The sequence below is a fragment of the Nothobranchius furzeri genome, chromosome 14, assembly GCF_043380555.1.
Source record: "Nothobranchius furzeri strain GRZ-AD chromosome 14, NfurGRZ-RIMD1, whole genome shotgun sequence".
NCBI lineage: Eukaryota > Metazoa > Chordata > Actinopteri > Cyprinodontiformes > Nothobranchiidae > Nothobranchius > Nothobranchius furzeri.
In genome coordinates, this window is record NC_091754.1 from 63139683 (window position 1) to 63166247 (window position 26565).

The 26565-nt window shown below is 42.9% G+C and overlaps 2 protein-coding genes across 4 annotated transcripts in view; both read right to left on the bottom strand.

Moving 5' to 3' along the window:
* LOC107376761 (uncharacterized) overlaps positions 1-13137 on the bottom strand; it is a 29804-nt gene extending 16667 nt beyond the window's left edge. The window contains exons 1-3 of the mRNA XM_054747310.2: positions 8384-13137; positions 6043-6196; positions 1780-1998 (exon numbers count right to left, since the gene is read on the bottom strand). Coding sequence (XP_054603285.2) covers positions 1780-1998; positions 6043-6163 — 340 coding nt within the window. The 5' untranslated portion in view covers positions 6164-6196; positions 8384-13137. The remainder of the gene's footprint in view (positions 1-1779; positions 1999-6042; positions 6197-8383) is intronic.
* Positions 13138-13250: 113 nt separating this feature from the next.
* LOC139062688 (zinc finger protein 721-like) overlaps positions 13251-26565 on the bottom strand; it is a 33403-nt gene continuing 20088 nt past the window's right edge. For 2 of the 3 annotated variants that reach the window (XM_070544305.1, XM_070544306.1), the window contains exon 3: positions 13251-18451. In XM_070544305.1, the coding sequence (XP_070400406.1) occupies positions 15096-18451 (3356 nt within the window). In that variant the 3' untranslated portion in view covers positions 13251-15095. The remainder of the gene's footprint in view (positions 18452-26565) is intronic. The other variant, XM_070544308.1, reaches the window with a different exon arrangement.

Sequence of the window (26565 nt, forward strand, 5' to 3'; positions counted from 1 at the left end):
TATGGAGAAACCTTACATAAACAAGCGCGTGTACACACACAGGTGCTCACATGGTGCTCTCATAAGTATGGACTTGGTCACGTTCAACACATGGCATAAGGCTGTGGTGGGCACTAAATGCACTGTGATTTATTATCATGATTGTTCAGTTAAACAATGTTGATTTTATGTTTTCCCATCAGGTTGACGCAGTGATGGCTTGCTCCTGTTGTATTGCTGTGTGTCCCTTTTCTGCAGGTCTAGAAGCAGACTCCTGTCCATCATTGACTGTTTTTTTTGTTTGTTTTTTGTGGACCCCACCCCCTATTTCTTTTGTCTCTTCCTTTCTCTTTCACCTCTGTCTCCGTGTCTGGTCAGAATTACAAAGCATCCAAAATACAGTAACAATAAAGTTGTAAGTATCAGGCGTGGCTGTTTGCTTCACAGCCAGACAGGACACGGGAAAAATAATAATCAGAATCAGAATAAGCTTTAATGCCAGCGCTCCAGCGACCCAGAGCATAGGAACTTGACTCCGCAAACACAACCTGACCAAGGTTAAACACACACACATGTAGACAAGACAGATACAGGCAGTCCACGAGAGCAGCCAGAACGGCGCTCATTTCATTAGATGAAAAGGGTGTTACATGAGGATAATTGGGGGTAAGGTAAAAAAAAGGCATAGCAGAGTTAGACCCAGCGGGGAGTAGCTCTATTATACAAAAAACTCCTCAACATAGAAGCACGAACATCACAGTTACAAAACATCAGACTCCGATAGGGAGGCGGGGGGGGGGGGATCCTGAATCCTCCAACGGGAGCTGCCAGTGTACGGCGCTCACAGCTGCAGTCAAACAGGTGGGAGGGAGAGATGAGGGCCAGAGAGCACATTGAGTTTCCTGTAGGTTGGTGACCTCGAAGCAGAAGTCACAATCTGAAGGCAAGGGGGAAGGTCGGGTCACAGCATCTGTCTGCATTCCTCCTTTCGTGGGGGTGATATTGATGGCAGCTTTGGAGGCTGCCCTTGGCGTCAGATAAGGATAAACAAGACTTTGTTTGGGGCAGACAGAGATAAGTTTTCCTCTCTGCCTTGGAGTCTATTAAGTGATCCTTCATGTCCACCAGTGAAGCCAATTATACGTTCTAAACATCCCCACACCGTCCGGCGACCCTCTCCGAGATGACATCCATCTTGCGCACTAACACAGGCAACGCCGCGAGGACATTGTCCAGCTTACGGTTCACCTCGAGTAACGTCCCAGTCTGTGAGGTCACCGCACGGGCGGCACATTCCGTGGGTACGGGTCGCACTCCAATCGCTCCCGTCTTCCCAAATTTCCAGAAAACCAGATATCCTCCCACTCCAATCAGAGGAAATCCAGTGATCATCAGGCCGAACATCCACAAATCTTCCACGTCCTCGATGGACAACTGAGAGAGGCGCACGATTCGCCAGACCTCCCAAGAATCGAGTGCATATCCCGCTGCGAATGTCCCTTGAGGACAGGTGGGAGCCCCCTTCTCCGTTCTCAATCGCGTTGAATAACCAGTTAATTAAGTCCATTTTCCAAAAAGAAGTAGTGATTTTCAGGAGAAATGCAGAGAAGTGCTCTGTAGGCAGACAGGACAGAGAGCCTTGGGAAAAAGCAGATAAAGGAGCTGAAGCAAAAAGCGTCTGTACTCTCTGAGAGCCGGATAGGAAGGATAAGAGTAATAAAGCACAATGCAGTAAAAATACACCTGGAAGTACAATTGTTTTAAAAAGCTACTCAAGTAAATGAACAAGTTACTTCTCACCTCTGGGAACAGGTTCCGGAGCTGACCTCACCCCACTTTTTAAGTTTGCAACGATCAAGGGTGCTTTTGGGTTGGCGGTCCTAGTTGGTGTGGGTACTGGCATTTGGGCTGGGGATTTTGAACTGGTCCAAGTGGGAACTTTGGGAACATGCAGGCAAAACTCCTGATAATGTTCAGAAGTATCAGGCTTATGGGTCGTCTGTTCCATCCATTCTTGGTCTAAAGAGGAGAAACTCGTAACAATGCTGACAGTGATCATGGTAATGTTGGAGTTCAAACCTAAATTATATTACATTTTATTATCTAACCTCAATTTTAATATTATTTTATAGTATAAAATGTACAAACCTTAACCTGAATCAAGTGAAGCCTGCAGGACTTTAGATTTTGTTCTGGGTTCTTTTGTTCTGGAATTACTTTCAAACTGGGAATAATGTCTTGTACTTTTCAAGATCTCTTAGCTTTCATCATGTAGTTTAACAGGTTTTATTAATACTTTCATTAGTTAGTATTTCCTAATGGAACAGGTCTGGTAGTAATCAGGTCTGGCTGTGGCTAGTGGAACTGAACTCAGTATTTTTCTTTTAAAGACTGAATTTTGGAATGCTCATAAACAAAAGCTTTTACTGTTTGAGCTTTCATGGTGGCTGAAGTTCTCCTGTGGTACCAGCAGATCCTGCTGGGAGCCAGCTTGTAATGTGTGTACTCACTTTTTCCAACTTGGTTGCCACGGGTTACAGAAACAAATAGACAGTAGCATGGACGTAGTTTTGGGGGGGACGGGGGGACATGTCCCCCATGCTTTTTCTGAAGTCAATTTTTGTCCCCTGCACTTTTTACCATCCAAAAACAACATTACGCTGCTTAAGAATGAGAGATGGCTCTCGATTTCAGTCGTTTCAAATAAAATTGATATTACTTGCATTGATTTATGGGTATTTTAATAGCTCCCCCCCCGTGATATTACAGTAGTTTCATCAAACTACCGCTGGGTGGTGCTGGTGGTCCAAACATTTGAAACTTCCAAAACACGTCAAACTCAGCAGTTGAGTTTAGATCGAGCCCAACTAGAAGTCAAACACAAAAGCAGCGTAGAACACCCGAAAACCTTCAAAATAAACCCAGCCAGTTCACATAGGTGGATCCCATTTTGAACCTATATGGGCAAGCCGTATGGGTCCCACCAGGGTTTGTCCGCAGTTTCCACGGTGGCCCCACAGGGGTTTACCAACAAACAATCTAAGCCCCTGATCTCTCTGGGCAAACCCCTGTGGGGCCACCATGGAAACTGTGGACAAACCCTGGTGGGACCCATATAGGTTCCATGTGGGGCCCGCCTATGTGTGCAGTATGCAATTTCATGCGAACTTATGTTACTGATGTAAACACAATAGAAAGTAACCCACAGACATATTTTTATGCATGCAGTTGTCTTTCTGCTCGTCTATGATTGTGTATTGACGTGAAGTTATGAGTGGTGTTGCAAGTTTACCCTTGATTTGGTGATGTCATGGGATCAGCTGTGTGGAATGCTTTCACTCGCGTTTCACATTGGAGTTTTATTTTACTGCCACCTGTGTACTTGACAGTTCTGCATTCCTGACATTGCATAAAAGAGCCTTTAGGCTGTAGTTTTGGTCATAGTTTGTGTATACTTAAGCCTGGGGCACACCAGAGGCAGATGCGCTGCATCGCAACCGTGATTTTGAGGAGCCAAGTGGTCCCACAGGATGTTAGTTTTCAGTTTATTATTATGCTTCATGCGTGATATTATCTGTCTACAATAGGAACACGTGTAGAAACAGTGTTCGTGTGTGATGAGGCTTATGCAAAAAGACTTTATAGGGGGCACGGGTGGGGATTTAACACCATCTCTAGAACCTGCTCAGATAATATGGGGAAAGGAGGAGCGGGGGAGCGGGTTGCCGCACATTTTTGTTGACCGTCAGTTGATCGCTGTGATAATTGTACAGTTTGATTTTGAGCACGCCATATTTCGAGTAAATTGGAGTTACTTTAATAAAGTTTTTGGAAATGCAAGTTTGAAATGGCGGCTGATGCTTGTAAAGAGCGCGTCACGCCGGCCCGACTCAGCCTCTCAAGCGGCTTTTAGTTTGCCTCTGAAGTCGCAGAAATACGCTTGTTTTGTGTGCAGAGGGGATGTGTTCCATGTGACTTTCTTCCTGTTGCTGATCGACTGGGGAATGACTAGAACACAAATGCTCGTTCCTCTCTCTGTGGTCAGAACCATTCTGACCCGATTCTTATCAAAGTAACCACCCCTCTCGGTTTTCTTTGTAAAAAAAGATCCTGTGGAGGAGAAGTAGACAGTGTGAGTCTGGCGGCGTCCTACTCCACTCCTCTGTAGAGTAAAAACTCAGCTGATGTCTCCAGTTGTCTGTCTGTTCCGATCTCGGAGTTGTAGGGTTGAGGAAAGACCCCATCACAGGGCGCGGCACAGCGTTGAGCGCTTCTTGGAAAGTTGAGCGATAGTCACAACATCACATGGACTTGAGAACAGGAAGCGGGAAGTGACTCTATTGTTTACACGTAATCAGACTTGCTGTTGTGTTTTGTGAGACTCAAAGTCATTAAAATGGGTAAGTTAGTACGCTATTTGAAATTTTTAAGATTAATAGTGTAGAGGATAAGATGTTTTTTTTTTTTAAAGTGGAGTTGAAGCCAGATATCTTATAAAAATGGGGCCTTAATTACAGGGTTGACTTTAACTTGGCAGGAACTATTGGGCCTGTCTAAATACTGTTATTAAAAGTCTGGACCACCGGTCATTACCTGATAAACAGTTCTCCTAATAAAATCTACTGCAGCTTTGCTCGGAATAAACTGCACAAACTATTCCTTTGCAGATCTTGGAAAACCGGAACACGAACAATGACTTTAGACAAACGTGCTTTTAAACCAAAGATTTACAGTTCAGTTCTATACCTTCTTTACAGATGACCTCTTGACCTTTACGACCACTACAATAGCATTTTAAAGTGATCAAAACTGCAGCTGGGTTTGTGCCGTAAAGCCGTTCCACGTTGTAAAGTGCTCCACAATGTTGTAAACAGCCGCGGCGCCTATCTTCAACGCCTCGGCGTGGCGTCTCAGGGACATGGCGCTCCCAGTGTGCCTACTCTCATAAACTATAATGGCTTCTATTTAAAATGATGGTGCGGCGCGTCGTGTCTGCCTCCGGTGCGCCCTAGGCTTTAAAGTAAATCCCCCGGTCCTCATGCCGGTTATGTCCCCCCCACGTTTAAAGTCAAAACTACGTCCGTGGATCTACGCGAATGCTAACGTAATTCCAGTATGCAAAAGTGTGTTGTGGCAAATAAAATCCTGGTACATAGGCAAAATTTTTTTACTCACGCTCACCGGTTATAAGCACCCTTGTCTGTAAAAATGTGCAGAACAAATAAGTGTGTAATAAAGGGTATCTGTAGAAAACCACTTGTCCGTATGAAGACCGAACTTTGGGGTCATGTGGTCAGATGAGGGAAGATTTATTCTGCTGCAGTGTGATAAAGTGAATGTGGTCTGAGATCATCTTAGTTCTAGACATGGACGTAATTTTCACTTTAGAAGTGGGGGGGACACGGGGGAGGGAGGAGGGGGGAGGGGTATCTTTACGGTATGCTCTAATGGGAAACAGACTTCAACACATACGGTTGTATTCCGCTTGGTCCTAGAGCTCATCCAGTGTTAATTTAATATAGTGTAATATTGTTTTGGATGGTAAAAAGTGCAGGGGTCAAAACTTGACTTTGGAAAATGTGGGGGGGACATGTCCCCCCTGTCCCCCCCCCAAAATTACGTCCATGGTTCTAGAAAGGTCCTATGCTCAAATGATGTGGTCAATCTGTACAAACCCATGTAACAGATGTCGGTGCTCCTCTGATGACAGGAACTCTAAGAGTAAATGAACACTCAGCTGTTTTTAGGCTCGATGAACCAAAACTACAAGAAATGTCTGTCATAGTCAAAGCTCATGGTGGCCCAGTAAAAATATTTAAAGTATTTTCTTTTTTTTTTTCAATGGTATAAAGGATCCATATTGGTTACGTTTATGTCTGCTGGTTAAAACAGCTCTGACCTCAAAGTTTATTCACTAATTTCATAAAAAATAAATGAAAACATTTAAAAACAACATTTTTAAGATTTATTTTTGAGACGATGACAATTGTGTAAAACGTTACCATCAAAAAAAATTTTTTAGGAGAAATAAATCTGCTGTATAAAAACAGCTGTTGAACTCACTTTCTGTAGTTTGGACCAGCAGAGTCATCAGAAGTAGCCGACCAGTCATGTAGGGGACCATCATGGATCTGGATCCAACCACCATCGAGCTCCCAGTCAGACTTACTGGGTTTGGTTTCATCACATATGGCTGTTATCGTAGGAGGTCTCATATCTGATCATTTAACAGCAGAAAAGGAAGGAAGTTGAAGCTGATGATAAGTAACTGATGCATCTCTTAAAGGTCTCCGCGAACGCTCCAGGATTTGAAACTCTTCTGAGTTTATCTTCGTATTGCACGGAACGGAAGTCACGCCACCAACACGGCGATTCTGATGATGACTAGAGACATTCATCGAACCATGTCAGGTAAAAAAAAACTTTATCTTTTTTACTAAACTGTGTAAAAATAGAACAAGGAAATGCTCCAGGATTTGTATTAAAAAGACATTCAGCTTTTTTGAAAGCTGGTTTGCATCAAAAATGTGGAAAGTTACGTTCGTGTTAGTCACCGTGTCAGGGCACAAGTCTGTGACAGGTCATTGGTTGAAACCGTAAATGGATTTAAATGGTATAATGTTTCACTTATAGTGAAATATTCTGATCTTCCTTCCACTTTTAAAAAATCTGAGTAACAGAGAACAGCGGCACTATCCACCTCCACTAGCATTTCTGGGAGGATCCCAAAGTCTTTTATAATCCCTGATGTGTGTCCTGGTCTTGCCCTAGGGTTTCCTCTTAGCAGAACAAGCTGGAACCATCTCAACTGGCTCATCTTCATGCTGAAGAGCATCAGCAGCTTCCTGAATTTCCCAGCTCCTCACTCCGGCTGAACAGGGTTGTATTTCCTTCATTCAGCTCCTTCAAACAGGACAATTATAACAAAATATATAAAAACTGCAAGTGAAAGTTCATTTTGATGGGTTCACTTCACTTAAAATTATAAGTAAGTAAATTGTAATTATTTAGCACTTATCACAAAGTGCTTCACACCTGTTGTCATCTAATGTTGTCATTATTATGATGAAGATGGACAAAACAAAAAATTCTTCCTCCTGGCACTCACAGAGCACGGTCGCTTCTGCTTTGCTCCCTTATCTTTTTTTCCCAAGGCTCTTTTAGTCCCGTCTGCCTACAGAGCGCTTCTCTGCATTTCCTCTGGAAATCACAATTTTTCAGAAATGGATTTAATTAATTGGTCATTCAACGCGATTGATAAGATTTTTTCTACGATGAGAACAGAGGAGGGGGCTCCCACTTGCCCTCACGGGACACACGCAGCGGGATATATGCTCGATTCCTGGAAGGAGTGGAATATCATCTGTCTCTCTCAGCTGTCCATTGAGGACATCAAAGATATGTGGATATTTGGTCTGATGATCACTGGATTTCTTCTGATTGGAGTGGGAGGATATCTGGTTTCCCGAAAAATTGGGATGACGGGAGCGATTGGAGGGTGACCCGCACCCATGGACGGCACCGTCCGGACGGAGACCTCACAGAATGGGACGTTGCTCGAGGTGAATCGCTGCCGGGTCTGTTATTTCTTACAGACCCGGCAGCAAAAACATGAAACCTGATGCTTTATCCAGGCAGTTCTCTCCAGAGAAAAACCCAGAACCAGCCACTATCCTGCCTCCCTCCTGTCTGGTTGGCGCCGTTATCTGGGACATCCATCACCGTGTCAGAGAGAATCTCAAGCTCGATCCCAGCCCAGGTAAGGGTCCCCCAAACGGATTGTTTGTTCCAACCACCATTCGAGGACCTCTCATTCATTGGGCCCACACAGCAAGATTTTCGATTCATCCTGGCGTTGGAAGGACCGTAGCGTTGCGGCCTGCCACATCTGCGCCAGGAATAAAAGCAGCCATGAGCCTCCCTACAGTCTCCTACACCCTCTTGCTGTTCCAAAACATCCTTGGTCACACATAGCAATCAATTTTGTAACTGGCCTCCCCCACTCTCGAGGGTTTCTGTTATCCTCTCCATCACTGATCTTTTCTCAAAGGCCCGTCAGCTAGTCTCTCTCAAATCTCCCCCTCCTCCACAGAAACTGCACAACTGCTCATTGAACACGTTTTTCGGTTCCACTAAATCCCTGCAGAGATCGCGTCTGATCGAGGCCCACAGTTCATCTCCTGGGTTTGGAAGGAGTTTGCCACCCAGTTGGGGGCTCGGGTCACTTTGAGTTTGGGTTCCCACGCCCAGAGTGACGGCCAGGAGACATTCTGACCAGATGCCCAAGCCACCTCAACTGGCTCCTCTCAGTTGTTACTTGTACAACAAAAATAAATTCATTCATTTATTTATTTGCCGCTGTAAACAGATAAGACGAATGTTCCACTTCTTTACGTGCTCTTACCCGAAAAGGTATCTGGTGTTGAAAAGATGATAATCCAAACATGAAGGAGAACAACACTGGTAGTGAAACGCCTCATGGTTCTGTACATGCATGTTCTCCAGCTTCCCTGCTGGAGTTTGGGATCCAAACCATTCCCCTACCAGTTTGTTTAACCAGTTTACTGATTAACCACAAAACCAACTAAGCATCTATAGTTAAAGGTCAGATTTATTTTTCAAAAACAAATGATAAGAATTAAAGTATTTTGTTATTGTGTCGTCTGTTTTAAAGCAACACATTCCATTCAGACACAGCCGGAGAGATCTGAAGGAAATGTTGAAAATTAAATAATCATGAAATTATTTAACATCAAATTTTTGACAAAATATGTTTAATTCATTTTTACATGAACGAAAATTAGGAAAATTTTTATTTTTACAATCTGAAACGTATCTCAAAGCCTGCTTCACACCTAACAGCACAGAGGTGGTCTGGTTATGATTTTCAGATTTGGCTCCTGTTGGCTATCGTCATCTTTTGTGGGGTGGGCAGTAGAATCATCACCATGTGTAAAATGTTTGAGATAAACAGTTTAACTCCAGACTTGTTCAGGTGAATCCCATTTTCCCTAAAAAAAGCGTCTGTGGTCCCAGAAAAAGTTGAAATGGGCGTGGTGCATAGGGTTGAGCATTGTTTGAATGATTCCAATTCCTTGTTTCGATTCAGGTTCCTTTAGCAATTCCTTATTCTGATTCTTTCAAGAGCCAGGATCCAAAAACTTTACATGTACAGGACCCGTAAGACCCCAGGTCCTACCTGATGAAATCATCTGTACCTTAACATGATTTTTAATTCTATGAACAATAACATCACCTTAATTTAGACAAAAATATGTTTTCAAGAAAGAAAGAAAAATAAGTTGTATCACAATGTTTGTTTCTGACCACGACCAAATTAAGGGAACCGAAGAAGCCTCTGGGAGAGGAAAAATGTCTAACATAACCAGAAAAGTCCAGCTGTTTTCCACTAAACCTCTCAGGGGGATCGCGTCTAGGATGACTGAGAATCTACGACATGCTGCAGAAGTGATTAAGTCAAAAGAGAAACTGGGTAAGAGACAGACAGCTGGTATGATCGGCTCTGAAAGGCATGTATCAGAATTTGCAGATCACGTTTTTTTCACGGCGATCGGTCACTGATTAATCTTCCAGTGGGAAGACTGGGAACTGAAAACTAGAAATTGAAATTTAAAAACCTGAACCATTCTGGGAAAAACTGACAGTTAGTCCCGGTTCTAATCAGTGCTTGATGCCCAACCCTATTGTTTACCTGTTGGAGCAGATCAAGTAACCTTGCGCTGCAAGATGAATTCTCGTGAGATTTGGAGTTTTCCAAACTCAGGAGAACCAGACACATGGTAACTGCTGCATGAGCAAATGAATGACGCTTGAGCGAGTTGTTGTTTTCCATGCGCACATCGTATATGTCATTTGAGTTGTTACTGTGTTTGGCTAAAGACAAAATATGGTAGCCAGTGCCAGCCGAGCACTACCAAGCATGTCCTCCAGTCAGCTCAAAATATTCCACCAGATAGCGCTCCCTCTTTCAGACGGTTTCCAGATGTGTAGACTCAACACGGGGCGGGGCTACACATGGAGATCTGGCTGCTGTCAGGTTACGTCAAAAACACACGCTTGGTCAGCCACCCTCCACATCAGACCCCTGACGCCAAAAGGGCCCTTTTTCATTACTTATGTGCGAAAAGGGGGTTTTCCCTTATTTGAATGCAGATCCCAATGCAGCGTTACACTGACACAATGGGATGTCCGCAGCCAGGGTACCAAACAAGCTCATTGTACCTCACCCTAACCTTGTCCTCTTATTTAACCTTCCCCTCACCCCTATCCTAACCTTAACCATCTTGCTAGCTAACACGTTAGTGATGTGTCGATCGCTCTAAAAGCCGGCTCGCTGAAGTGAATGGCGGGAGGCGCCTCGTCATTGGTCGAGTTTGGACCGAGCCAACGCGAGGGGGAGGTTTCAACTACCAAGGTGGAGGTTAGAAGTAGAGGGTATGTGTAACCTCCCCCTCGCCAGATGGTATGTTCTAACGTTCCCCTTGGGCGGCAAATACGAAAATTGACAGTCAGACTCTGACTGTCAGAGTCAGACCAAGCGTTTGTTTCCGACGCTTAGGGTGTGAGAATGTGTTGGATTAAGATGATGATGCCTCACTCAGATCATTGTCAGTCACCCAACACATTCAGTGAAGTGTATCCACATATCAGAGCGCTTCCTCTCGTGCAGCTTGCTGTTTACAGCTCGCCTGCAGCAACGGACAACATTATGCTGTGGTGCATGCATTGCTGTCTATCTGGCAAATCACGTTCCCAAAAGATCTCATTACTGAATAGGTACCGAAACACGACACTCTTTCATATCATGTGAATTGGTCCTAGATAAGTACCACGAAATGTGGTCGCCGCCCTGAAAAATACAGAATTCTGTACCCATCCCTTCAGAAAATACAAAAATATATATTTTTATCCTAAACTTCCAATAAGTTTTGGGATGTTTGTTTTGAAGCGCCTCGTGATTTTTATCTTGAGAGGCGCTACAGAAAAGATCTTTTCTTCTTCTTTATTCTTGCTCATAATAACACGAGCAGGAGGCTGTGGGCTGAATTAGGATTATTCTGCCCAGCTGATGTTTCGCCTTCACTAATCAGTACAAACCGGTACACTATCCTGCCCTTTGGGAACATTTTAACTCATCTCCTCATGTCCATTGTGTATGTGGGGAGGAGCAGATAACGGAAACATGATCTCCCGTGACTTAAAATGAACCCAAACTTCTTCCAGTTGAATTTAACATCAGTTTATCATCATGAACCAAAAGAATTAAAACTTTTACAGGCTGGCACAGCAGCACAGATGTTCTTTGTTTCTCTAACCGCTCTCTAATTCAGAGGAGCTCACTCTCTCCTGTAAACTCTTCTGTGTCCTTAAGTAAAAGAGACAGATGATTAAATCATGCAACTGCTGCCACTCACCCCTACCCCATTGCCAAACAGGCTCTCCTAACATCACAACACTCGGTCTGAGCCTGAATGAACCTAGGTTTTTTGAGCGCTTCACCATGGAGGAATAAAAGTGTGTCTAGAGCTGGTGAATGTTCTCAGTCACCCAGGTCATGGTAATCCAAAGGGGTTCGAATGAAGGCTTCTTTGGTTTCTTGAGGACGTTTCGCATAGCATCCGAGGAGCTTGTCCTCCTTTAGTAAAGTGGGTTTTTCCTGTTTGACATAGTTTCCTTTACTCCTCTCTCAAAACATCTATCTTCTCTGTCCAGAATGTGTAATTTATCACTTTCAAAGGTGTGTCCCTTGTCCTGTAGGTGAAGGTGGACTGCAGTGTTGACCTGAAGAGGTGGCTCTCCTGTGTTGTGCCATGCTCTTTTGTAATTGTTGTTTAGTTTCCCCGATGTAAACATCTGGACAGTCCTCGCTACTTTGGACTGCAGAAACAACAGCACTAAGATTCTGTTTGGGTGTTTTGTCTTTTGGAAGGACCAATTATTCCCTTCACTTCCCTCTATCAGACTCGCTCATCTGAGCTGGCCATGATGCAGGATCGCTGCTCGCTCTCTGACCCATCCTGCTCACACTCTCCGACGGAAAAACCCCGAATCTGAATGTGACTCTGGAGGGAAAAGCGGTTAGCTCTACTCCGTGAACTCTGGTGACCAAAGGTCGTCTTTTCCAGACTGGATCTGTCCTCAGCTGATCAGAACCGAAGCGTTGGATCTTTAATCGAGTGAGAGAGCTGATTTCATCTCTAACAACATCCTCTCAGATGTTTGTCTGCACCATGAAAATGTTGTGTGGCTGCACACATTTTAACAGCAGAGACACTGATCAACTGGACCTGAGTCCTTGTAAAATCTCTCATCCACACATGGAAAACCTTCAGTCAGCAACTTCATGTCCTTTTGTTTCTGAAGGAGAAAGAACTCTGTGGAACTACAGTTTCTTCTTCACACAAGAAGAAGCTTCTGAATTTCTGCTCTTTGTTCCAGTTTTTTCTCTTGATCTGGTCTTGATTTTGGACCACATGGGTCTGATTTTATCTCCTGTCCTTCTAGAAATCTGATCTGGATTCTTTCTGTGATTCAGGCTTCACTGAAGCGGTTGTCCTGTTGGATTCTGGGTTAGATGGCTGCAGCGCTGTAGACTCTGCTTTAAATCAGTCAGACCTCCATCACCTGCAGATGTAGACAGGTAGGCGAGGGCACCACCACATCACTCCTGTATGGCCTCTTTACACTGGCTTCCTGTTAGTTTCATCATTCGGTTCAGGTTTCGGACTCTTCTAGCGAATGAAATTTGTCTGATTAGCTTCAGCATCACGACCCAGTCAGAGCGCTGAGGTCAGCATCTCAGCTGCTTCTGGACTTCCCCGCCACCAAATGAAACACTGATGGAGCCTTTTCAGCCATTGCCTCTAAATTATGGGATGTTCTGCCTTTCCACACCAGAGCAGAACCACTTCATGATTCATCAAACAAGTTGAGCTTCAGCAGGAAGTGAAGAAACTGAAGCAGGTAAACATCTCAGCAGCTCTGCAGTCACAACTTTGACTTTGACCAACTATCCCGGTTTTTTAACAGATGCTCACGCAACACCTCCAAGCTGCTCCTGATAAGCTTTTGTTGGTGTTCTGTGTGAAAGTCCAGAGGTGGAATGGGCTCTCCAGCTGATCCTCCACTAATCCACCTGAGAGCCAACAGAGCTAGTCACCGAGCTGAGTAGGTGAGTGTGCAGTGGGAGACAGCAGGTGTAGTGTTGTGGGATTTCATTAGAGACTTATCACACAATGAGAAAACAGTCCTGGATTCAAGCTTTTAATTCTGATGACAATGAGAAGAAACGAAGCAGGAAGCATAAAGATCGTTGCTAAGATCTAGAACCAACAAAGTCAACGTTAATCTAAGTGAAACGTCTCATGAAACTAAAGAATATTAGAAAAGTCACATAAAAAGAAGTAAAACAAACATTGTAAGATATCTCCAACATGCTGTAACAGCTGCTTTACCTAAAAGGACAACAGAACACCTGAATGACGGAGAACGCCAGGGGTCTCCAACCTCTTTTGGCCCATGAGCTACTTTTACACAATGAAAGTATCGAAGAGCTGCGGCCATACCATTTATTCCCATTGATATTTTCCATGTGTGAATACGCTTATGTATAAAACGCTAAACATGCATTGTAGTCACAAGTTGATTTTTCTACACATCAATATTACAAAGTAATGACAAGGAAAATAGTGACACACTTTTTGTTAACTAATCAGATACTTTCAGAGAATAAAATACTAATCTGCGTCGTGTGAATGGTCTGACATTTACTTTAGAATGGATCAGTGACAGAACTTTTTGAGCACACGGGAAAGGCTAACCTGTTCAGTCCCTGACCCTGAGCCCTGCCCGGATCCTAAACAGCCATGTCAGTTTTTCATAGTTTTTGTCATAAATGAACAAATACTTACACAAACTATTGATTGCCTTTTAAATAACATTTAACGTTCTTTAAATGGCATTTAATAGAAAACTTTTCAAGTAATTCTTTCATTTTTATTATTTTTCCAAACAAAGCAAAACAAATGTTCTGATCAAATGAATAAAGCTGAAGGTTTTTAATAAAACACAAGCTAAATGTGATGAAAATACAAACTTTTAAATAGTTTGAACTGAAGTGAAAAATGTAACAAAAGAAAAAACGTTTCTTCCTGCATTCCTGATTTACTGAATAATTGTATGTATTTTTGCTGATGAAAGCAAAGGTTTGCTTCACTGTTGAATTACTGCAGGTAAATTATGCTTCGCTGCATTAATTGCTGACAATATTAAGGTTGGAGGATTAGTTAAAGGTGGGGTTTTTTTCTCCACAGGTCTGATGGCTGTGCAGAGAGAGAGAGACAGAGACAGAGACAGAGAGAGACAGAGACAGAGACAGAGAGACAGAGAGAGAGAGAGAGAGAGACAGAGACAGAGACAGAGACAGAGAGAGACAGAGACAGAGACAGAGAGACAGAGAGAGAGAGAGAGAGAGAGAGAGACAGAGACAGAGACAGAGAGAGACAGAGACAGAGACAGAGAGACAGAGAGAGAGAGAGAGAGAGAGAGAGAGAGAGACAGAGACAGAGAGACAGACAGAGAGACAGACACAGAGACACAGAGACACAGAGAGAGAGAGAGAGAGAGAGAGAGAGAGAGACAGAGACAGAGACAGAGAGACAGACAGAGAGACAGACACAGAGAGAGAGAGAGAGAGAGAGAGAGAGAGAGAGAGAGAGAGAGAGAGAGAGAGAGAGAGAGAGCGAGAGAGAGAGAGAGAGAGAGAGGAAGCTTGTGTGTTTATCATGTATTCAAAACGAACAGCATTTAATTTGCGTTAAGTTTTTACTGCAGACAGGACTTTACGGTGGCTCAGAATATTTTACTGAGGATGTTTTCCTGAAATCAGGTCTGTATAACCAACATCAGCCAGTCTTGTTTAGAAGAGTGTCTTCAACCACCTGCAGCTGCTGGGATCAGAAATTGGGATCTGTGTTATCACCTGAGCGGTTAATCTGCGTATTTCCAGTAAAACATGTTTGCCAAAAGATTTGACTTGTCTACAGCATTTTTAGTCACGTACTTATACTGTTTATCAGTAAAAGTGCACTTTAAATTTATTTGTAGTGTCCTTTGTGGACTCTCATGTGACTGTTTAAATTTTTCTTATAGCTAAATCTTTGTCCACATAACTCACAGGCAAAGAGTTTCTGTCCTGTGTGGACTATCATGTGAGTGTTCAAATTTGTCCTTCGATTAAAGCTTTTTCCACAGAGTTCACACACAAACGGTTTCTGTCCTGTGTGGACTCTCATATGATTGTTTAAATGTATTTTTTGATTGAAACTTTTACCACAGCGTTCACATGCAAAAGGTTTCTGTCCTGTGTGGACTCTCATGTGAGTGTTCAAATTTGTTCTTTGTTTAAAGCTTTTTCCACATAGCTCACACGCAAATGGTTTCTGTCCTGTGTGAACTCTCATATGATTGTTTAAAGTTGTCTTTTGAGTAAAGCTTTTTCCACAGAGTTCACACGCAAAAGGTTTCTGTCCAGTGTGGACTCTTATGTGATTGTTTAAATGTGTCTTTAGAGTAAAGCTTATTCCACAGAGTTCACAGGCAAAAGGTTTTTGTCCTGTGTGGAATCTCATATGAGTGTTTAATGTTGGCTTAAAACTAAATGTTTGTCCACATAGCTCACACACAAATGGTTTCTGTCCTGTGTGGACTCTCATGTGAGTGTTCAAATTTGTCCTTCGATTAAAGCTTTTTCCACAGAGTTCACACGCAAAAGGTTTCTGTCCTGTGTGGACTCTTGTGTGATTGTTTAAATGTATTTTTTGATTAAAGCTTTTTCCACAGAGTTCACACACAAACAGTTTCTGTCCTGTGTGGATTCTCATGTGAGTGTTCAAATTTGTCCTTCGATTAAAGCTTTTTCCACAGCGTTCACACGCAAACGGTTTCTGTCCTGTGTGGACGCTCATGTGAGTGTTTAATGTTGATTTTTGACTAAATCTTTTTTCACAGAGCTCACACACAAAGGGTTTCTGTCCTGTGTGGATTCTCATGTGAGTGTTCAAATTTGCCCTTCGATTAAAGCTTTTTCCACAGCGTTCACACGCAAACGGTTTCTGTCCTGTGTGGACTCTCATGTGAGTGTTTAATGTTGATTTTTGACTAAATCTTTGTTCACAGAGCTCACACACAAAGGGTTTCTGTCCTGTGTGGACTCTCATGTGAGTATTCAAAATTGTCCTTTGATTAAAGCTTTTTCCACAGAGTTCACACGCAAACAGTTTCTGTCCTGTGTGGACTCTTGTGTGACGGTTTAATGTGGATTTATGACTAAATCTTTGTTCACAGAGCTCACACACAAAGGGTTTCTGTCCTGTGTGGACTCTCATGTGAGTATTCAAAATTGTCCTTTGATTAAAGCTTTTTCCACAGAGCTCACACGCAAACGGTTTCTGTCCTGTGTGGACTCTCATATGATTGTTTAAATGTATTTTTTGATTGAAACTTTTACCACAGCGTTCACATGCAAAAGGTTTCTGTCCTGTGTGGACTCTCATGTGAGTGTTCAAATTTGTTCTTTGTTTAAAGCTTTTTCCACATAGCTCACACGCAAATGGTTTCTGTCCTGTGTGGACTCTCATATGATTGTTTAAAGTTGTCTTTTGAGTAAAGCTTTTTCCACAGAGTTCACACGCAAAAGGTTTCTGTCCAGTGTGGACTCTTATGTGATTGTTTAAATGTGTCTTTAGAGTAAAGCTTATTCCACAGAGTTCACAGGCAAAAGGTTTATGTCCTGTGTGGAATCTCATATGAGTGTTTAATGTTGGCTTAAAACTAAATGTTTGTCCACATAGCTCACACATAAATGGTTTCTGTCCTGTGTGGACTCTCATGTGAGTGTTCAAATTTGTCCTTCGATTAAAGCTTTTTCCACAGAGTTCACACGCAAAAGGTTTCTGTCCTGTGTGGACTCTTGTGTGATATTTTAAATGTATTTTTTGATTAAAGCTTTTTCCACAGAGTTCACACACAAACAGTTTCTGTCCTGTGTGGATTCTCATGTGAGTGTTCAAATTTGTCCTTCGATTAAAGCTTTTTCCACAGCGTTCACACGCAAACGGTTTCTGTCCTGTGTGGACGCTCATGTGAGTGTTTAATGTTGATTTTTGACTAAATCTTTTTTCACAGAGCTCACACACAAAGGGTTTCTGTCCTGTGTGGATTCTCATGTGAGTGTTCAAATTTGCCCTTCGATTAAAGCTTTTTCCACAGCGTTCACACGCAAACTGTTTCTGTCCTGTGTGGACTCTCATGTGAGTGTTTAATGTTGATTTTTGACTAAATCTTTGTTCACAGAGCTCACACACAAAGGGTTTCTGTCCTGTGTGGACTCTCATGTGAGTATTCAAAATTGTCCTTTGATTAAAGCTTTTTCCACAGAGTTCACACGCAAACAGTTTCTGTCCTGTGTGGACTCTTGTGTGACGGTTTAATGTGGATTTATGACTAAATCTTTGTTCACAGAGCTCACACACAAAGGGTTTCTGTCCTGTGTGGACTCTCATGTGAGTATTCAAAATTGTCCTTTGATTAAAGCTTTTTCCACAGAGCTCACACGCAAACAGTTTCTGTCCTGTGTGGACTCTTGTGTGACGGTTTAATGTGGATTTATGACTAAATCTTTGTTCACAGAGCTCACAGGCAAAGGGTTTCTCTCTTGTGTGGGCTCTCATGTGTATGTTTAAACTTTTATTATGAATGTGACAAATGTCACAACTAAACGTTTTTGGTTCATTCTGGACTTTCCTGCAAAAATCTACATGTTGCTTTACGCTAACATTTTTCTTATTAACCACACATCCTGAAGATCTTATTGCTGAATGGCTCGTCACTCTTTCATGTCTCTGGAGAGACCACTTGTGGAGAAACCCTTTACCACACTCAAGGCAGCAAAAGGATTTGTTGACAGTCTTAATATCTGACTCAGAAGACCTGCTCTCATTGCAGTCAGTGTCTCCATCTCCAGTTTCTGAACTAGAGTCTAATAGCTCAACATTTGGATTCACATCATCTCCACTAACTTCAGTCTCTAAAGAATCAGATATGTGTTCATCGGGGTTCAGAACTGGGTTCCTGCTAGATTCTGCTTCTCTGCCAGTTTCTGCTGTTGTCTGGTCAGCTGAGCTGTTGGTTGGAACATTTCTGTCCTCTATTTGCTGCTGATAAAGAAGATGTAAGACCAGAGGTTTGTCTTCATCATCCTCACTTTTTATAGAAACTGATATGAATGGAAACCTGGCAGAATTAGTCTCCTTCTTCAAAAGGAGCTGCTCTCCTTCCAGACTGGTCCAGAGTTCCTCCTGTTCCTCCTTTATGTGGAACTGTTCTGGGTGCTGCTGGTCCACACCAGCACTCTGATCTTCAGAAGCTTCTTCTTTAACCATCTGGAGAACATCTATGGGAAACAGGAACACATTATGTGAATTAACCACTGTAACTTTATTTTCACACATATACTAACAAACAGTTGAATTACTGGTTTAAGTTGGTGAGATCAGAACTAACTCGGAGAACATGAATTAACTTTTGCATTGAGTGACTTTTTATCTGAGGTGAATGTATAAATATAAAAAAAAAAAAAAAAGTAGAATTACTAGAATTGATCAAATTTTTCTAATTTTCTAATTTTTCTGTTTTGGTGGCCTTGTCTTGACAACCTCAAACTCTGGTAAAAGGCCTGTATTTATATAATGCCTTCTAGGTTCTACAATATTTAGTTGGGGCTTTTTGGCCTGGATGACAGCAGCAATGTAGCGTGGCATGGAGTCTATCAGTCTGTGGTGCTGCTCAGGTGTTATGAGAGCCCATGCTGGTCTGTTAGTGACCTTCAACTCTTCTGAATTGTTGGCTTTGACATATTGCATCTTCTTCTTTACAATACCCCATAGTAGGAATGAGCGATATGACCTAAAATTTATATTGCGATAAATCAGGTGGTACCTATATATTTGGTGATAAATAGTGCGGTAACTATATATATGGCAATGCATTCTTTTCTTCTGTTTATGCACGTGTAGCATTACAAATGGCCGAGTTTTCCATCACTTTGACCAGAAGATAACTTTTTAACTTGCAGACACAAACAGCGTCACACATCCTGGGTCACATCATATCTGTCTGGTCTCCAACCAGCCATAAGCCCAGCTCCACGCTTTCCTGTCTTTGCTCAAGGTCTCGTGCAGAAGATGAGACTTTTACTCGCTGAATAAAGTTAATCTTGCATGAATCATAAATGACTTTCTTCTAAAACTTTATTATTGCATTTTTTCAGCTTCTCCTGTCTCCTGCCTGAGAGCTGGGCTGGGAGCATGCGCTGACGGCCGATCACCGGATACACGGCAGCGTTTGAGGTTGATGGCAGCTCGTTAGCAAACATCCACAATTAAGATGCATTTTTGCCTAATTTATCTACTGACAACGCAAAAAATAATCTGGTAAGTATAACTCACTCAATCTGGAGGTAAGTGAAGAAAATTTAGAAAGTTTACAAAACTATATTGACGGAGTTTTTGAGTTTTTCGTCATGGGTCCGAAGAAATCAGCAGCTGAGCCTGAAACACTTGGGACCAAGAGGAGCCGTCCTCAGGACTCGCCTGAGGCCTCTTCTCCCCGTAAGGACATACAGTATTAGAATTATTGGATTCTACACCAGGAGTTCCAGAACCTCCGAACATATATGGAGTTCAGTCAGGAGCAGGCTGAGAACGCGTCGCTACGTGAGTCCGTTTCTTCCCTGGAAGAGGGAATGACGCGGACCACCCTGGACAACAAGACTCTGAAGGAGACAGTTTTGGACCTTCAGGCCCGTAGCATGAGGGATAATCTGGTGTTCGCAGGCCTGCCGGAGCAGGCGGAAGGGGCGGAGAACTGCGAGCAAACAATAAAGAACTTTCTCCAGACCCAAATGAAGATACCCGAAGAAACGGTAAAAAACATCACCTTTCACCGGGTGCATCGCCTTGGAGCTAGACGAGTGGACAGCAGAAGACCTCGTCCCATCGTGGCTAAATTTGAACATTTTAAGCAGAAGGATCTTGTTAAAAGTCACGGAAGAGAGCTCAAAGGAAAAGACTTCAGCGTAAATGACCAGTTCCCGAAGGAAATCCTGGATCGGCGCCGAGTCCTCTTTCCGCTGCGCAAAACGTTTATCCAGGATGGGAAGAGAGCTGTCATCTCGGTGGATAAGCTTTATGTGGACAATAAGCTTTACAAGGAGCGAGGAGTGACTGACTGGCTGTATTAGCCCAACATCAGGTCAGACATTTATTATTCTTATCAGGATTCACTGGGTTTGATCACGTCAGGATTAAGCAGCTGCTAAATCCATATTCTAGATGATGAGATCACCTGTTCATCACCACCTCACACCCCTATCACCTTTTCTTTTTAGTTCTTTCTTCTTTTTTAACCTGTATCTGTAATTTCATTTCCTCTTTACCTGCTTCTGTACCTTTACACCTGTATGGCACAACCACACAACTTTCCAACACTGCGTCAGACTCGACACACACACACACACACACACACACACACACACAAATATATATATATATATTATATCCACAGCACAATATCATAATTTATGTGTCAAATAATACAACCACAAAAACTGTTGGATCTTTATTATTATTATTATTATTTACTTTTCTGTTATCTATTAACATACTATTTTATACATTTAGTTACTTATTCCATCTTATTCACATGAAGGCGTCATATTTTAGCTACTCACACACACATCTATGGGTGCACTAAGGTTTGTCTCATGGAACGTACATGGAGCTGGCTCCATAGAGAAAAGAATAAAGATTTTTGATCAGCTAAAGAGAGTGCAAGCAGACGTAATATTGTTACAAGAGACTCATAGATCTGCCACATCCGCAGATGAACTTAAAACACCTTGACGCCGGCAGGAAAGCTTTCCTGTTGCTGAACAAGGACATTAAAATAGCAAAACAAGGTAGTCCAGTATAATACTTTACTTTTTCAGTGTCACCTTTGAAAAAGTATTCATTCTTGTCTTAGCCTGGTCGCTGCTCGTGCGGTCGACCGGCCAGACAGCTGAGCAGTTATGGCGTTCTTTTAAACTTTTTAAACTCAAACTTTTTTTAAACTTTTAACTTTTCAACTCTATCGCTCCTTCTTTGTTTTTCTTTATTTTGGATCATGACCCCAAGGCTCTGCTATACCAGAGACTTCCTCATTCATCGGCAGCGGCAACCCAGACAACAGCCTTTCCGCCCTGTTCCTACGGATTTCTTTCCCGAGGAAATACTCCGTGGACACGAAAATTTGACAACTCATAAATGCAAGGTGAACAGGAGGGGATTAAAGAAGGGTGGTGTGAGAGCGAGACTCAAGAATCACACAAACAACGAGCGCTCCCGTCCATTATCCTGGCTAATGTCCGGTCTCTCCGTAACAAGCTAGACGAGCTGCAAGCTTGCGTCAACCACTTGCATGAGTACCGAACTGCTTCTGTTCTGGCATTCACCGAGTCATGGTTAAACAACAGTGACGATGACAGCACGCTGCACATTGATGGCTTTTCACCACCTTTTCGCCTGGACAGAGATGGGAAGCAACATGGCGGCGGTGTATGTCTCTATGTAAACAACAGCTGGTGCTCTACAGTCACTGTGAGGGAGAAGTTGTGCACCACAGATATCGAGCTTCTGTTTCCCTGCGCCCCTATTATCTCCCTAGAGAACTCCCACAGCTTTTCATCATCTTGGTCTACATTCACCCCAGAGCTGATGCTGCCAAAGCCACAGAGAACCTCATTAGCAGTCTGGACAAATTGGAACAATTATCACCAGACTCTCCCAAGTTCATCCTGGGCGATTTTAACCACTGCTCCCCTGACAAGTTGCTTAAAGGTTTCCAACAGTATGTTACATGCAGCACACGTCAGGGGAAGACTCTGGACAAATGCTTTGGCTCGGTTCCAGATGCATTTAAAGCCATTCCCCCTCTTGGCTCAGCAGACCACAACACCATCCTGCTAGCCCCTGCTTATACCCCAGTCATCAAGATTAAAAAGGTGATCAAAAGCATCCAGCAGTGGACAGTGGAAAGTATTCCACCCTACAAGGATGTTTTGAGGCCACTGACTGGGTCAGCCTTCTTTCTTCCTCTGAAGACATCAACGATCAAGTCGACACAGTATCATCATACATCTCCTTCTGTGTAGACAGCATCATCCCCTCAAAAAAGTCACCAAAAAAGTCCCCAGCTGTGGAAACACTCCACAGTTATCCCTGTCCCAAAAAGAAGCAACCCAAAGTCTCCTAACGATCTTCATCCTGTGGCGCTCACCTCCTTGGTGATGAAGGCCATGGAGAAGATCATAAAAGAGCACATTGTGAGAGCAACTGAGCCCCTGATGGATCCACTCCAGTTTGCTTATCGTGCACGCAGAGGCGCCAATGATGCAAAAATCTTCATCCTGCACTCCATCCACAAACAACTGGAGCTCCCTGACTCCTCTGCCAGGCTTCTGTTTGTTGACTTTTCATCAGCATTCAACACTCTGCAGCCTCACATCCTGGCTACTAAACTTTCCTCCCAATTTCATTTGGATGACCAGTTAACCCTGTGGATACTGGACTTTTTAACCAACAGGGCTCAGAAAGTTTGGGTCAACAACTGTCTCTCCGGTCTCCGTTCCACCTCCACTGGCTCCCCCCAGGGCTGTGTGCTCTCCCCCCTGCTCTACATCCTCTACACCGACGACTGCAGATCCACACATCCCAACTGTCACCTGGTGAATAATGCTGATGATACAGTCCTCCTGTCACTGCTGTCAGGCTCCTCACAACACCACGGACCTGCTCTTCAAGAGTTTGTAGAGTGGTGTGACAGCTCCAAACTTGAACTGAATGTGAGCAAAACCAAAGTCATAGTGGTGACCTTCTGCAGGAGGCAGAGGGATCCGGCTGTTTCAGTAACCACCATTGTCCACGGGAAGCCAGTGGAGGTGGAGGAGTACAAGTATCTGGGAACCACCTTTGACAACCTCCTGAAATTCTCTGCTAACACAGAAGAGATTCTCAGAAAGTGCCATCAACGGTTATACAGTGGGGCAAAAAAGTATTTAGTCAGCCACCGATTGTGCAAGTTCTCCCACTTAAAATGATGACAGAGGTCAGTAATTTACATCATAGGTACACTTCAACTGTGAGAGACAGAATGTGAAAAAAATCCATGAATTCACATGGCAGGATTTTTAAAGAATTTATTTGTAAATCAGGGTGGAAAATAAGTATTTGGTCAATAACAAAAATTCAACTCAATACTTTGTAACATAACCTTTGTTGGCAATAACAGAGGTCAGACGATTACTATAGGTCTTTACCAGGTTTGCACACACAGTAGCTGGTATTTTGGCCCATTCCTCCATGCAGATCTTCGAGAGCAGTGATGTTTTGGGGCCGTCGCCGAGCAACACGGACTTTCAACTCCCTCCACAGATTTTCTATGGGGTTGAGGTCTGGAGACTGGCTAGGCCACTCCAGGACTTTCAAATGCTTCTTACGGAGCCACTCCTTTGTTGCCCGGGCGGTGTGTTTGGGATCATTGTCGTGTTGGAAGACCCAACCACGTTTCATCTTCAAAGCTCTCACTGATGGAAGGAGGTTTTGGCTCAGAATCTCACGATACATGGCCCCATTCATTCTGTCCTTAACACGGATCAGTCGTCCTGTCCCCTTAGCAGAAAAACAGCCCCAAAGCATGATGTTCCCACCCCCATGCTTCACAGTAGGTATGGTGTTCTTGGGATGCAACTCAGTATTCTTCTTCCTCCAAACACGACGAGTTGAGTTTATACCAAAAAGTTCTACTTTGGTTTCATCTGACCACATGACATTCTCCCAATCCTCTGCTGTATCATCCATGTGCTCTCTGGCAAACTTCAGACGGGCCTGGACATGCACTGGCTTCAGCAGCGGAACATGTCTGGCACTGCAGGATTTGATTCCCTGTCGTTGTAGTGTGTTACTGAAGGTGACCGTTGTTACTGTGGTCCCAGCTCTCTGCAGGTCATTCACCAGGTCCCCCCGTGTGGTTCTGGGATTCTTGCTCACCGTTCTCATGATCATTTTGACCCCACGGGATGAGATCTTGCGTGGAGCCCCAGATTGAGGGAGATTATCAGTGGTCTTGTATGTCTTCCATTTTCTGATAATTGCTCCCACAGTTGATTTTTTCACACCAAGCTGCTTGCCTATTGTAGATTCACTCTTCCCAGTCTGGTGCAGGTCTACAATTCTTTTCCTGGTGTCCTTCGAAAGCTCTTTGGTCTTGGCCATAGTGGAGTTTGGAGTCTGACTGTTTGAGGCTGTGGACAGGTGTCTTTTATACAGATAATGTGGTCAAACAGGTGCCATTAATACAGGTAACGAGTGGAGGACAGAAAAGCTTCTTAAAGAAGACATTACAGGTCTGTGAGAGCCAGAGATTTTCCTTGTTTGAAGTGACCAAATACTTATTTTCCACCCTGATTTACAAATAAATTCTTTAAAAATCCTGCCATATGAATTCATGGATTTTTTTTCCACATTCTGTCTCTCACAGTTGAAGTGTACCTATGATGTAAATTACTGACCTCTGTCATCATTTTAAGTGGGAGAACTTGCACAATCGGTGGCTGACTAAATACTTTTTTGCCCCACTGTAATTTAAACTGACATAAAAAACACTGTAGACTACCAAAAATGCCAACTTTTACAGAACAAATCATGTAAAAATAATCAGTGCAGCCATCTGCAATAAATAAACAGGATAGTTAGTGGTGACTGGGGAGTTTTCTTCTGCTTGTAGAGTTGTTTTATTTATTATTATGTGAACATGATCAACATGTGTTTGTTGTTGTTCAGGCAGGCTGCAGCGAGCATTTAACAAATCCTAGTTTGAATCAGTAAAAAACGATTCAAGGAATTTTTTTGAACCATTTGAATATTTGTTTCAATATTTCAGCCCTATTAGCTCTGTTAGCAACTAGTTGACCAAATTTAACCGTTAAAATCCCAGTTAACTGGTTCAAAAAATTGAAAACATGCATCATGAGAGCTACATACCTTTATTTTTCTCCTCTTTCTTTACCCCCTTAATCGGGCACTTGGTGGTTTTAGCCTTTTTATGTTCATCTCTTCTGTTTGGCTCTTGACTCAATAAGTTTCCTTTAGTCAGGACTAAACAATTTGACCTTGGGGGGGGGGGGGGGGGGGGGGAGGGGGGACTAGGGCTGGGCGATATGGCAAAAATAGAATATCACGATTTTTCCAATATTTTATCATGATTTCGGTTTGATCACGATTTTTTTATCCATGAATAGCATAACTTCAACTGCATATTAAAGAAGAGAAACATTGAATAAATAAACATTTATTCATATTAGGGATAATCAACACAGCGCTAACACACTTATATTTTAAACTCACACCAGAGATGATAAAAGCCCTGAGAGAAACAATTACAAAAATCAGTTTTTCTCGTTTTTCAAGTAACTTAACATAAATTAAAACCGTAAACATATTTAAAGTGCAAACATATTGTGCAAAAGGGTTACATGAGGATAAATGGGGGAGAGGGACAAAAAGGCATTTCAGAGTTACTCTCGACAGGGGCTAACTTTGCTATGCAAAACACCTCAAACATATAAGCACGAACATCAACAGTTCACACGACATGAGACTCTAATGGGGCTTTGGAGTGTGACATTGCACGATGGGGGCGCGCCCTGGTAACGCCATCTTTCTTGTCACCGAGGACTGAGGAACAAACGGATAGCAGCAGGATGGCACCCTTATTACATCAGCAATGGGTAGGACTTGCTGTGTAGTAGGCTGTAATGTTGGGTCGCACGACCGGGAAGGTAATAAGCTTGAAAATGGGCTATCTTTGTATTCCTTCCCTGCCTGGAAGCAACGTGAGGGAGCACATGTGTCCGATGTAACCAACAGAAGACGGCTAGCCTGGATTGCAGCTGTGAGACGAGTGGATCTCCAGTTCTCTACCATCACCAAATATCTTCTAGTGTGTTCCAGACAGTTTTATCCTGGTAAGTTCCACATAACCGCTCATATTCCTCCTTTTATCTTTGGTATTTTTCGATGCGCTCTGAGTTGTTGTTTTTAGATCCCGTTAGCTTCTGCAGGCATGGTCTTAGGCCTTTGGTCTACGAATTGTAAACAGATAGTTTTTGTTTTTCTGAAACACAAAAGAAAAACTCTAGACAACACAAATAATAATGGTGTGAGGTCAAAGAAAATTAGAACAAATAACCAGAAGATTAACTGATTTTTTTAAAAAGTATTTATATTTCATACACACGTTAATCTTTCTTTGCATTATTGCAGGTAAACCTGCCTTTGAAATGGATGAAACAAATCCTGACTGGATTCCAACGCTCCACACGGGTCATTCTGAAGTCTCTGCTTCAAAGTCAGACCGTCACGCACGACGACGGCAACGGATGAAAATTAAAGGAGGAGCTAAACAACACCC